Source organism: Marmota monax, unplaced genomic scaffold, assembly GCF_021218885.2.
Source record: "Marmota monax isolate L192 unplaced genomic scaffold, Marmota_monax_Labrador192_F-V1.1 WCK01_AAM20220418_F8-fsc00060, whole genome shotgun sequence".
NCBI lineage: Eukaryota > Metazoa > Chordata > Mammalia > Rodentia > Sciuridae > Marmota > Marmota monax.
In genome coordinates, this window is record NW_026692826.1 from 3,764,938 (window position 1) to 3,779,428 (window position 14,491).

The 14,491-nt window shown below is 32.8% G+C and overlaps 1 protein-coding gene across 7 annotated transcripts in view; it reads right to left on the reverse strand.

Annotated features, from left to right (window-relative positions):
• The window catches only part of Rttn (rotatin), a 158,558-nt gene that overhangs the window by 95,114 nt on the left and 48,953 nt on the right, over nt 1-14,491 (reverse strand). For all 7 annotated transcript variants that reach the window (XM_046448652.2, XM_046448649.2, XM_046448650.2 and 4 more), the window contains 5 exons: nt 14,017-14,116; nt 12,214-12,302; nt 11,583-11,700; nt 7,046-7,142; nt 6,371-6,439 (listed from right to left, as the gene is read on the reverse strand). In XM_046448652.2, coding sequence (XP_046304608.1) covers nt 6,371-6,439; nt 7,046-7,142; nt 11,583-11,700; nt 12,214-12,302; nt 14,017-14,116 — 473 coding nt within the window. The remainder of the gene's footprint in view (nt 1-6,370; nt 6,440-7,045; nt 7,143-11,582; nt 11,701-12,213; nt 12,303-14,016; nt 14,117-14,491) is intronic.

Consider the following 14,491-nt stretch of genomic DNA (forward strand, 5'->3'; position numbering starts at 1 on the left):
AATGCTTCCTTGAGGACCAGCCACATTTTATGTTACAGTAGAGGTGTTGTAGAGATAACTAATACTCCTTGAAATCAGGTCCCATGACTACAGTGAATTGAATCTAAAAAGGTGTTCAGCTAGAACACAAATGCCTGCCTTCTACCAAATGCTGTTTCTTATCGCTCAGTCATTCAGTTTCAGGGATGGTACCATAATGTCCACTTTACAGATGATCAAAATAAAGCTTCTCAAAAAGGCTAAAGGAATTGCCTATGATTGGAGGTCCCTAAGTGACTGAATTTCAATTTTTTATTAGCCCTTTATAGTTACATCACCAATAAACTCAACAAGAGAACAAAAAAATATATTTAGATATAAGAACAAACTCAACAGCAATTTCTCTTAAATTACAATTAGATTAATAGTGTTTAATAGACAGCAATGCTTGGTATATGCCAATGTTAAAGAATACTTCTTCTAATAAAATAGATCCCAAATCCCTGACCACATATTTATGACTGACATTAGAAAAAAAAACTGGGTAAGATTTCTAAGAGATGCCCAAGTTTCTTTTTCACTTCATGCACCCCAATAAAAGATACTAAGACATAATTCTATATGCCAGTCAGGCTACACAATTTAATAAGTAAAGATATTTTTAGTTGGAACTTTTCATGAAAAGCCACCAAAGTTCCTTAGAGAAATAATACCTGATGCTGGTCTAAAACATGGAAATCAAAGGTGTACCAGGGGAATCTCTTTATTCTAGAAAGCAGGAAAGTACTGAAGGATTCGTGAGGCCATGCCAAAAGGACACAGGACTTGCACTAGATAAATGAGGAATGATTTGATCATCAAAAGAAGAATAAAGATAATGGCTAGAGGTTTTTTTTCTGTTTTTTTTTTTTTTTTTTTTTTTATAGAAAGTGAAAAATCCATAGTGATGTTGCAGCAAGGGGATGGAAGGGGAGGAGCTATCTAATACGTGTGTAAGAAACAACAGGATTAGATCACCTTGCACAACCCCTAACAAAATTATGAATACAGAAAGAATCATCACAGGATGTGAAAGGAATGGTGTAAGACTGTTAGGCTACAGGATATTTACAAATCTGAAAGTGTCATTTTCATAGGAAAAACACATATTTTTCACTTTTTACCATCAGGTCATCAACCTGAGCATCACCAGTAATTAAGGAAATAACCATGTAAGTTCACATTGTAGGATAATCTGTACAAAGCTGGCATACACACCTTAAAAGAGTTGACCTAATAAAGAAGACAAAAGGACAGTAGGAAAGACTCTTCTAGAAAAAGTTAATGAAGAAATTTCCACTTCCAGGTATGAATGAAAAGCCTGTACCAATCAAATTAACTTCTAATGAGACCACTAGAAAATAAGTCTTATATTCTCCAAAACTTTACACCATATAGTATTTTCTGATCACAAAGAAAGCTCAGGCTCACAGAACAAAGAGACAGCAGCAGTTTAAAACTTTTGGAGGCCAAATAGGGCTAGAAATTTTAAAATGCATGTTCAGGATTTGCCAAGAAATAGGGAGTTGGTAAACATCCTAGCCCACCAGTTTAAATTCCTTAAGGATTATGCTCTAGAAAAGAGAGCAAACCACAGAACAGACTAGCCTTTACAAAGAATGAAACTAAACCCTGAATCAGCTCAGTTCAATCTCTGATTAAATCAAATTCATCTGCCCATAATGTAACTACTGACAAGAAAAAATTAAGTCTTCTGTGAAGGGAGAGAAAATATCAGTAGTCTGTAATTTTTCATTTGCTATATGCAATGTTTGATCAAAAATTGTTAGGCTTGCTAGGGACAGAACAAAATGTATTTACAGTTTGAAGATGTAATATAAGTTAATTATCTCAGGCATTTGTTACCGTAACATGAAGCTAACTAATACAAAATGAATTAAAAAAAAATCTACCATAACGGTCCTGTAGACCACACACAACACAGATATTGGGGTTGCAGACAAAAGTTTTAAAATGATTGTATTAAATGTGTTCAATAAAATCATAGTATGATAGAGAATTTCATCAGAGGACAGAAACGAATAAAAAAAATGTAATTGAAATTTTTTTTGTAGTTGTAGATGGACATCATGCCTTTATTTTATTTGTTTATTTTTTTATATGGTGCTAAGGATTAAACCCAGTGCCTCACACATGCTAGGCAAGTGCTCTGCCACAGAGCTACAGCCCCAGCCCCAGCTCCTAATTGAAATTTTATAAATGAAATTTAAAACTCAATATGTGAATTTAATGCTAAATCAATCATGCAGAGAAAGGCTGGACATAGTGGAACATGCCTGTAATCCCAATAACTCGGGAGAAGCTGATGTAGGAAGATCACAAGTTAAAACCCTCAGCCTCAGCAACTGAGATCCTATCTCAAAATTAAAAAATAAATTAATTAAAACAAAGGGGCAGGGTGGGAGGATTAGGAATGAAGCTTAGTGATAAAGCACCCCTATGTTTCACCCCCAGTACTGAAAAAAAAGAAAAATACTGGAAGATAGTTAAGAGAAGATAATCAGGCTAAAGTGAAAGAAAGAAAAACTGGAAAACACAGAAAAGGATATCATATATAGTTCCTGTTGGAAGGCCAGCAGGCTCTGGCTCTTTGGGTACCTACACAGCAAACTAAAGCCCAGCATAAACAATAAGCGGAAACCAAATGCTATGCCAATCAGAAACTGCCAACGAACCTATCACACGTATCTCATCTTACTTCTGCGTCAGCCTATGGAAGCTCACTGCCCTCACTGCAAGCCCTCTTCCTAGGTCTGAGTGCTGCCAATTCATGAATCATTCTTTGCTCAATCTTGTTTAAATTTATTTTATCTTATGTTTTACTTTTACCATAGTGACATGATCTTGAATATATGCCACCTATGTTCCATGAAGAATTAAAAGAATGGGCAAAGCAGCTACTTTCAAAAGATACTAATTAGCAAGGCATGATGGTGCACTCCTGTGATCCCAGCCACCCAGCCACCGGCAGGATGAGACAGGAGGATCACAAATTCAAGCCTTGGGTTACATATCCAGTACTACAAAAGTAAGGAAAAACAAAAATACTAGCTAAAAAATTTTCAAATCACATAAAGAGCAAACTATTTCAGTTCAACAAGCCATATGAATATCAAACAACATAAATATGAAAAGATTATACCCAGACACATCACAATAAAACAAAGAGAACATCTTAAAAGCAGCCAGAAAAAGAAAAAAAGACAAAGAACAACCCACACATAAATAACTGCTTTAAAAATAAATATGTAAAGTGCTGGAGCCCTAGATGAAGTAATAATTCAGGGTCTCGGAAAACAAATTTCCTTCAAAAAAGCAATAATAAAACTGACATAGGACTTTCAACGAAGAACCAACACCCAAAATTCTATCTAGTAAAAATGTACTTTAAAACTGACAAAAAATGATTTTTCTTTTATTTTTGGAGATAGGGTCTCATTAAATTACGGAGGCCGGCCTCTAAATTGCAATCCTCTTGTCTCAGCCTCATGAGTCTCTGAGATTACAGGCATGAGCCACCACAACCTGTCAAAATGATTTTTAGATTAAAAAAAAAAAACTTACTGAAATCATTGTTGTTAATATAATGGCACTAAATTAAACCAAAAAATAAGTTCTTCAAAATAGAAGGAAGAAAATCTCAGATGGAGGCAAAGAAACCCAAGAAGGAATGAAGACTAACAGATCAAACATATGAATGAGTAGGTACTGCATATAGCAATTATAATAATGTCTTGGAGAATTTATATGTAGAATTTCAATATTTGATAATAGGAAAAAAGGGAAATGAGCAATTAATATCATTCTAATGTCTGTGTTTTGGTATACAGTAAAAATACTAAATTGTATTCAAGGAAGTAAACTATAATCTCTAGATTATAGTTTATAAAATATACATAATAATTCATGTAAAAGAATATATAGAAATAATATATGTAAAACAATACACAAATGAATGCATAACCACAAGCTAACAGTTGAAAATGGACAAATTTTAAAAATCAATCCAAGAAGGCAGGAGAGAAGAAACAAAGAAAAAAAGACACATTGACAAATAGAAAACAGCGAGATAACACATTTGTATCCAAAATCATTAGTAATTACAGTAAATGTAAAATGCATTAAAATAAAATAGTCCATTTAAAAGGTAAATATCAGACTAAACAAAAACTATATACTTCTTTTGAAAAAAATAATTAAGGACACAGAATAGTAAAACCACAAGGATGGAATAATATGTCATGCAAACAACTAGCCAAATAAAAGCTGGTGAAGCAATTCTACAACAGATAAACTAGATTCTACATGAAGAAGCACTCCAGAGATAAAGAGATATACTTTACCATGATAGAAACAACCCATCAGAAAACATCAAAATATTATATAATTAATTACAGACTCTTAAAATACAGACAGCAAGAATGGACAAATACGAAGTCTTTGCAGAAGATTTTTCATGTACTTCTCTAGTAACTGAAAGAATTTGACATGTGACCAGTCTACAAAAAAGCAGATTTTATATTAAGAAGCTCTGAACGACACAATTAACACTTGCTATACATAGATCAGTGCACCCACCAACTGGTGCATATACATTATTATTTTCAAGTAAACATGGAGAATTTAATAAACAGACCATATGCTGGGCCATAAAGCAAAATTTGACAAGTTCCACAAGTTTAAAATAATAGAAAAAATATTTTCTGAAGACACGAGAATTAACCTAGATATCAATAAAATAAGCTAGGTATCAATAAAATTTTAGTAGAAAATACTAAATGTTATAAACTAAATTTTTACTAACTTTAAACCAAGAGTTGAAGAAATCACAGTGAAATTAGAAGATATTTTAACTGAATGATAATAAAATATAGTATATCAATCTGTGGAATATATCTAAAGCCATATTTAGGAACACTGGTAGCTTTAATGAAAAGAAGGGTAATAGTAATCAACTTTCTAATAAGTTGGAAAATGAACAGTAAAATAAGTCTACAGAAGAAAAAAATAATAACAAGCCAAGGGTAATATATCATGACCAACTCGAGACAGCTCTACACATCTACCAGGAGAGAACAACTTTTTTAAATGACAACAATACTATGAGTAAAGGAATAATAAAAATTCTTTCTCATCTCTATGGATAAATTTTATCTTGAGCTAAGTCTCTTGCTTTTTTCCCCAGGGAAACCAGACAGAATTGGAATGTCAGCAATTTACCAAGCTGCTTTCCCGATGGTAAAAATAACCTTTCTCTGGAAGAGGAGATCTGGAGTAAGATATAACTGCAGGAGGGGAAGCCATAGTTCTGAGCAACACTGGGTACTATGGCTCTTGTGAGTGACTCACCTTGTAAGGACCTAGAATCTATACCTGTGGAACACTTAGTATGGAACATATCTTTATATCTGTGATATGGAGATTCTAAGTTAGGGCAGCTCTCAGCACCCACATGTTGAATCTCATTCTAAGAATGACTATTGTAGTCACATGAATTTTTGATTTAGTGAAACCCAATGACTATTGTGACTAGTGATGCAAATACCAAGGATACTGAGGATATGGGCAGCTAGTACTCTTACAATACTTATGGGAATGTAAAACAGCACAACCAATTATTAGGTAGTATTTACAAATCTAAACATACTCTAACACAACAATAATGTGTTTAAGAATGCTCCTAGTAGTCATTTATTTATAATAGATCAAAATAGGAAACCAAACAAGTGTTCCACCAATGTCAAGATGGTAAATAAAATTGTTGTAAATTCTTATACAGAATGCTGCATAGCAGTGAAAAATGAACCTATCACTGCTTCATGCAATGACACTGATAAATCCCTTCTCGTCCAGCAAGAGAAGCCAAACCCAAGAATGCACTTTATAAAGATTAAAAAAAAAAAAAAAAAAAACAGAAAAATAATCTACAGTAACAGAAATTTTAGAAGAATTGCATTTGGTGTGGTAGAGGGTGGTAGAAGGTAATGAGGAAGCTAGTAGCAGTCTATTACTACTATAGAGAGGGGAGAAAGCCACTAGACCCACGTGTTAACAACTGATAACTCAGGGCTGAAGGGTATGGTATGTAGGTGTGCACTGTATAGTTCTTTCAACTTCTCTGAAAATGTGAATAATAACAAAGCACAATAACTGGTGCCGGAAATGTGTACATACTGAAACCTCCCAAGCACCAGTGTGAAGGAAATATGAAAGCACTACAAGTTAGATGATTTAGATGCTAAATGGAAACTGGGCCAAATTAGAGTGTTTTCCCTTTATGTAACAGTAATTCAGCAGTAATGCAAGAAAATCATAGAAATAAATGCTTTACCTTCTAAAAATTGAAACAGGCAAACTGAAGACTGATGGCAAAGAAGGATTACTGGAAGGATTAACAGACCTATTTATAAAAGAAAAACAAAAAGAAACAACTTATACTAAAGTTTTATCTAACAATAACTTGCTTTACTTCTTTGACTGAAAATGAAATCAAGATTTGAACTAGATCTATCATTTGGTACAGTTACATGTTTGCTACTACCTGGATTTGCTTCTAAAGAGAAAATTATGCTTCTTTTTTATCTTTTAAAAATCTCAAATAATAAATAAGCCACATAAAGCAGAGGTTGCACTAGCAGATGAACTCAATGTACTCCTTCCCACTGATTAATCATTTTTATATTAAATATTTTCTCATATTTTTAAAATAAGAAAATATTAAAGAAAAATCAACAAAGTTGAAGGTATGTACTAAAAATAAATTCATGACAAAAATCATTGCAGTAACTTTTAAATTTTGTACTTAGTAATAGTCAAAAGTAAAGTTTCAGAGAGACTTTTTGACTGAATTAGTCTTCTAATAACTGCTTAGTCAAACCAACAATCATAGAACATACAGTCAGCATGGGAATTCTCAAATTTTAAAATTTCCATACATTGTTGCATAAGACTGCATCAAAATCTTAAACACTTAGAAATAAAAAACATATAAATTCTTGTATCTCACCACATCTCCATTCTTGATACTTCATCAAATAACAGAAGACAAAACAATGCTGCGACTTCAGTCACTACAGTACAATCTTCATGAAATATCAAGGAAACTAAAGAATAAAAGGAGCATAATTTTATATTTTTACTTCCAGAAAAAATGAACTTCAAATTTAAAATATCTTAAGTGGAAGGGAAGAGAAATGCAGAACAACCAATAAAAACTGACATCACTCAAACTCTGGCTCTCAAACTGTCAGATGTATGAAAATCACTTGGAGGGCTTATAAAGCAGTTTCTAATTCAGTCTGTTTAAGATGGAGACTACCACTTGAATTTCTAGTAAGTTCCAGAGAATGCAGGCATTGCTATCCAAGGAGTGACACCTGAGACCCACTCACTAAATACTGTTTGGTTTTAGGTAATCACAGAAACAAACTGACAGTTTCTAGGAGAGCTTTGCCAAGTCATTTAATTCTAGATAAAATTTTCTCACTAAAAGATCCTTTGTATAACTGTTGTCCTTACTACAAACATGTAACCCTAGAACTTGGAGTCAACTTTAAAACCCTGTGTTTAAAGCTATGTTGTTGTTCTGGTTTTGTTTCCTGTTTACTGTGGCCAGATGATGGATAGGGAGATGGTCTGAACTACCACACACATGCTAAGTGCACGACCACTTCCTGTCTAGTTAAATGGCCTGATGAAATCCTTTAGCACAGGTAAACCTCAGCTTCTATAATGTTTGCAATGCTACAATAACTCAGTGCCTGAAATCTAAGGTACTCTAAGCAAACAGGAATGGTGTTACACCAGTAAGTAATAACATAATATAGAACTTGCAAAATCAGGGAAGCAGAAACAAGAAATTCTTTTGGGTTTTTTTTTTTTTTTTTTTTGGGGGGGGGGTTGTTGTTTTTTGGTTTTTTTAGAAATTAGCTTTAAAGAAGATATTTTTCTAACGTCAAGAAAAAAAACATCACATAACTGGCATAATAAAAATTATAATAATCTACAAGGAAAAGAATGAGGACTCATGTAAGAATTTAATTTGTGTAAACATTTTCTCAGTGGAGATAAAATAAGTTATAATATTTCCAAATACATAAGAAATTGCTGGAATAAATTGCCCATGATATGGGTAATGAACAGATTTAGATCTGTAGCAAATACTATATACCAAAATTAATTCTAGATAAAGAGTTTTAAAAAAAAAAAAAAAAAAAAAACATTTTAAATATATTAGGAGAAAATACAGGAGTAGAAAATAATTTGAAGTATAATAGTTAAGTAACCTCTGAGACATCATTCTTTGAATTTCAAATTTTATGTCATGACAGAGCTAATACTATATTTCGGGATTAGAAATTAACTTAGACCTCATTTATTAGCAACTTGGCCATTCTGGAATTAGAAAAGCTCCTATTCATAGCATGATGAAAATCCCAACTGCCCTAACAAAAAAGTTTTATATGTATTTCCACAACATATTTAAGCTGATCTCTGGTATAAACAATATGTCAGAAATGACAAAAAGACTGGAAGAAAACTAAAAACAAGCATAAGGGTTATATCTGTTGTTATAAAAAGAAACCCCAAGTCACTTAAAAGGAATCAAATACACCTGAAAAATAGACAATTCAAAAAATAAGAAATTTGAATATACAATATATGAAAAAACAATGAACTGCTCTAAAATAAGTAGACACATAATAATGAGATATTATTTTCATCTATGAAAATAAAGAAAAATTTTAAATGAGACATTCAGGGGTGGCAGAGTTAGAAAGAAGCCTTTTCAGCACCACTGATGAGAACAATTTGGAGACAAATTTACCCAGGGTTATAACATAAGTCACAATATATGTGCAAAGATGATCATGCAAATGGTACTGTCATGTTGAGAAGTCTGCAACAAGTTTCCATTAAAGAGCAAACTGAAGCACCACACAGCTGCTTTGCAGGTTTTCACTTTTAAGAAAGTAGATTTATATGTGATAATATGAAAAGATATTGAAGATATATTTTTAGTTAAAAGGAAGCAATACAATATGAAGTATACAGTTTGGAAAGTACAACATGTGAATATAGAAAAGTTCATTACAGATACACTTGGCAAACAATTATTAGAATATTCTTCTTTGGTGCTAATAAAAGGAGAAAATGAAAATTTTCAGAACTTTAATTTTTATGTGCATTATATGATACTTTATAATGAAAATAGGTGAGTGTGTCATAACTTAAAATACAAATAGGGATCAGAAGGCTGAGTTATTCTGCCTCTACCATGTATCTGGTTATGACCCTGTCCGAACTGCTAATCTCTCCAGTCCTCAATTTCTACACTGTATGATGGTGCAATAGATGATGTCTATTCCTAAGATATAGCATTGGCTTCTGTCATGACAATTTGTAATTCAAAGCATGGTGTCTAAGAGCTTACTTAACTATTATACCCCTTCAATCTGTTTTCCATGTTACCAACAGAACAATCTTTCTAAAGTACATATTCCCCTGTTTACAATCTTCAATGGCTTCTCACTGCCCTTAATAAGACCGATAGTCCCTGTATGAAATGATCTCCTTGTGTCATCCCACCACTCTCCAGAGCTCTCCAAACTCGGCTGTCCCTCACCAACCACATCAAATATACCAATATTTCTCACATAAAATCAGGTCTCCCTCTATTTGGAAGTCAATCACCTCTCTGAACTCCTATTTAAATTCAGAAATTCCAGCTTAGATGTCACATTACCTGGAAGCATTATCTGATGTTTTTCCACCACCTAATCTACCCGGAATTTCTTCTGGTGCCAAGAAACCCATTACAGGTATTTTTATACTGTGTTTTTTGTTTATTTACCAAAATCTCTGATAGTATTATGTGCTCCCTGAGGATCCATTTGCCATGCTTATCCACATAATCCAAGGGCCAACCACCATACCTAGCACATAATATGTACTCAATAAATGTTTGCTGAAGGTTGGGTTTTTCTGGTTGGGCAATTGGTTAAAAAATTAATTTTAGGGGCTGGGGTTGTGGCTCAGTGGTAGAGTGCTCGCCTAGCACACATGGGGCCCTAGGTTTGATCCTCAGCACCACATAAATATAAAATGAAGATATTGTGTCCACCTAAAACTAAAAAATAAAAATAAATATTTTTTTAAAAACTTAATTTGGGGGCTGGGGTGGTGGCTCAGTGGTAGAGTGCTTGCCTAGCATGTGTGAGGTACTGGGTTCAATTCTCAGCACCATATATAAACAAATAAATTCATAAAGTTCCATCAATAACTAATAAAAAAAATTTTTAAAAATTAATTTTGTCCGGAAGTTAATCCATTAATGAGAGACATTATAATTCATGCTCAGATTCATTGAAGTATATTTCATAAACAGTGATGATATAGAGAAAATTTTAAATACTAAGAGTTACAGATTATATTACCATGGACAGTGCTTTTGAATCTAACAGGTACTGGTAAATTCAATGGCTACATAATGCAAGCAAAAATTATAAATGAAAGGCAAACTAAGGGCTAAATTCAATTGCATAAGGTTAAAAGGAACACAGTTATTAACACAATTAAGGAAAACTAGAAATTCACAATTGCTCCTCTTTCAAATGATTAGACTATTTAAACTTACAAAAGTTTTGCATTCTATTGAAAATTTTGTAAACCTAAACATAATATGTCTGTTTATTTAGTTTGGACCTTTGCCAAATACTACTTAAATAAACTATATCCAATTCATTTGAGCAGCAGAAATCATCAGGGAAAAATAACACTATAATGCAATGACTATATTCTAATAACATATTTTGAACATAAATCTCATTTTTCTCTACATGAGATATTTGACCAAAAAGCCTCTTATAGAATACATAAAAATAATGATTTACCTTTTGGGGAAACAAAATAGTATAGAATATTAACAAGGTATCTTAAGAACAGTCAGAAGAGAAAAGACACAACTAGATAAGATTTTTCTATCCAAACACATTATTAAACTTAAATAGACTTTTCTCTAAAACTCACAGTTAAAACTTTCAATAGAATAAATTCTTAGAGTTTCTCAGGATGGTCTAGTTTCCACCCCTCACAGTCTGGATCTATAGCCTCAATGCTAATCCAATGACATCACTGGATCCCACAAGAAAGGTTCCAGGATCTGACAGTACAGCAAAACAAGAAAAAAGGAAACAGATACTGGCGGGGGTAGGGGGACACACAGTATTGGCAGCAGCTGCAGCTTTACTCCTGTATAGACCAGAGTGTCCCACCTGAGCACCAAAGGGCTTGTCTACATAAAGTCACAAAGAGCAGGCAGAGGCGTCAGCATCTCTTCAGCTCTAAGGTCCACCCAGTTACAGGACCACAGGGAAACTCCCACAAAAGCAGCAAGTGCTTTCCACTGTGAGCAGATTTTTAGTAGCATACTAAGAAATGCTGTTGTTCCATTAGTAAAATGGGAAGTAAATGTTACCTACAGTTAAAAGAATAAAAAGAGCTTAAGGCTGGTCTCAATTATTAGCAGCATTTATGTTATTCACCTCTGAATAACAGGGTCAAGAGAGAAGACTGCTGTGACAGGGAAACACGCATCGCTGGATCCGCACATAAAACTTTCCTGAGGAGTGTGAGGCAGGGCTGAACCAAACATTCTACAACCTGTCCAGAGGGAAAACACAGCATTATTTTACCTTCACCACACCTAAAGTGAGATAAATATACCATATCTTTTTCTAAACTTTGTGGTTTGTCATCATAGTCATGTGAAACTACAATGAAAATAAATATTAGTAATTACTTTCTGCTGAAATAAGCTTATACATAACATCTACTTACATATCTTACGGCCATACTTCTACATACATGTCTTATGGATATGTATTTTGTATTAGTGCATTATAGTTGTACATAGTTGTGGTATTTGTTGTCACATATTTGTACATGCACACAATATAACAATATAATTTGGTCAATATTCTTAAAGGAATTTTAAGATTAGGTTTCCTTTACAGAGACCCCATTTTTAGAAATTTAAAAACAAAACATAAGTGAGATAGTGAGTATTACTTAGAAATTAAAATCTGAGTACCCATCCAAATTCAGCTAAATTCAGTTTCAGAACTGATTAATATCACCACCAAGATACATCTAAACATTAAACATTAGTCTTACCTTGCCATCTTGACCCACACATTCATTTAAATACTCAATTATCTTGTCAATTAGGCATAACTTTTTCACCGCAGCATGCATTTTAATATCTATAGGTTTAAAAAAAGTTATTAAAATTTAAATAAAAATTTTTGTAGTTTTAGTAACATTTTAAACTGGTATCCACAATTTTCAGACTATTAAAAATAGTTACACCTTGTGTTGAAATTGGAGGATAAAAACTTTTTTTACTTTATATATGTCTGTACAATGTGAAACCACTTAAATTACAAGTATAACTTACTTTTATAACCTAAAAACAAATTTAAAATAAATACTCACATGAACTAGTACAGACTCTTAAGTACTATAATTTTAAGTGTAAAAATGAATCTCTTACTTATTCATGGTAAATTATCTTCTTTATATTGTTTTACTAATCTTTGTTCTCTTTTCCAACTTCATCAACTCAAAATATTTAGAATTCTCCATAAGCTAATGTGCAAATATGAGTTCTAACAAGAACATTTTTCAATAAAAAAATCTTATCTTCAAATTATTAATAGCAAATATAAAGAAATTTTAATATACTGAATATATTTCTAAAGAATATGAACTCATAAATATGAATATTCATATATTACATTTGTAATAAGAAGTCATAAAGATTTTATACACATGCACATATGTTATTAGAACCAGAAACTCTAGTTATTTAAAATTAGCTGGAAGTCAACAACTAACAGACAAATTTTCTTCTATATTCTCATTGAGAAAAACACAAACACACGTATATTGATACTGAATTGGTAGCTATAACTACCTTTAACTGCTTATTAAGGAAAAAAAAAATCCCATTATCCCCAGTTTTTGTTTTGTTTTGTTTTTGTTTTCTTGGTACCAGGGTTGAACCCAGGGTCACTAAAACATTCAGCCACATCCCCAACCCTTTTTAATTTTTTGTTTTGAGACAGTGTCTCACTAAGTACTTAGAGAATCACTAAGTTGCTGAGGCTGGCTTTGAACTTGCCATCCTCCTGCCTCTGCCTCACAAGCCACTGGGATTATAGGCATGTACCACTAGGCCCAGCATTACTGGTTATTTATTTTTTTAAAAATAAACCCTTTAAAAAAATAACAGGTACCGTGCATTATTTTTATTTTACCTATCTATAAAAACACTGTTTGATTAATTTCTCTGAGTAAATTGTACAAACTGAAAACAACATGTATTGCATAACTTAAGAAAGGAACACAAGGGAAGGGGTTATAGCTCAGTGGTAGATCGCCTGCCTGCCTAGCATGTGTGAGGTACTGGGTTCAATTCGCAGCACCACATATAAACAAATAAAGATTCATTGACAACTAAAAAAATAAAATAAAAATAAATTTTTAAAAAAGAAAAGGAACAAAACTTTCTGTGAAAATTCTATCAATATTTTAGAATATGATAATTCTACCAAATGACGTATTGTGGATCAAATTATGATCTATATATATGTCTTATGGATATGTACTTTGTATTAGTTCATTAAGGTTATACATAGTGGTGGGATTTGTTTTTACATATTTGAACACGCACACAGTATAACTGTAAAGAAACAGTAAATATGTTAGGCTTTGCAGGCCACCTATGGTCTTTGGTCTTGGTTTCTGTTTATCTAACAACTCTAAAGATTAACCATTCTTAACTTGAAGACAAGAAACACTCAACAAACAAAAACAGGCCACAGGCTAGATGAGACCCACAAATTGTACTGTGCCAAGACCTGACCGTACTATACACAGCAATCTCAAATCTATCAGAAGCAGCACAGATATTACCTTGCAAAATCACAGCTAACTGTTCTGCAGCTGACTTTCTCAAAACAAGATCAACATCATCTGAGGTGAAAATTTCATGTACTTTTTCAACAGTGTCCAACTACAAACCAAAAATAAATAAATAAGTTACATTTTTACCTGCTTCAAATTCTCTTTATAAAATTTTACAGTTTATGCTATAAGACCAAAATCTGGAAAAGTCAACTTAAGTAAGTAACTGATGAATTTACATGTAAATTTGCAACAGTAGTGTAGTAGGTTGGGGAAGAACTTTGGGTATAAAACAAAGAGCCATCATGTCAAATAGCCTCTCTTAACATATTTTGCCAGGAAGTTATTCATAACCCATTCAATCATTAGACACCTTGAGAACTTGACGGGAGACACCCATGCTTCCTAACTTCTCTACAAGTCACACCAGGCTAACATCATGCAAAAGGCCTTCTGGACTTATGACTCAGTACCTCCCTCCTGC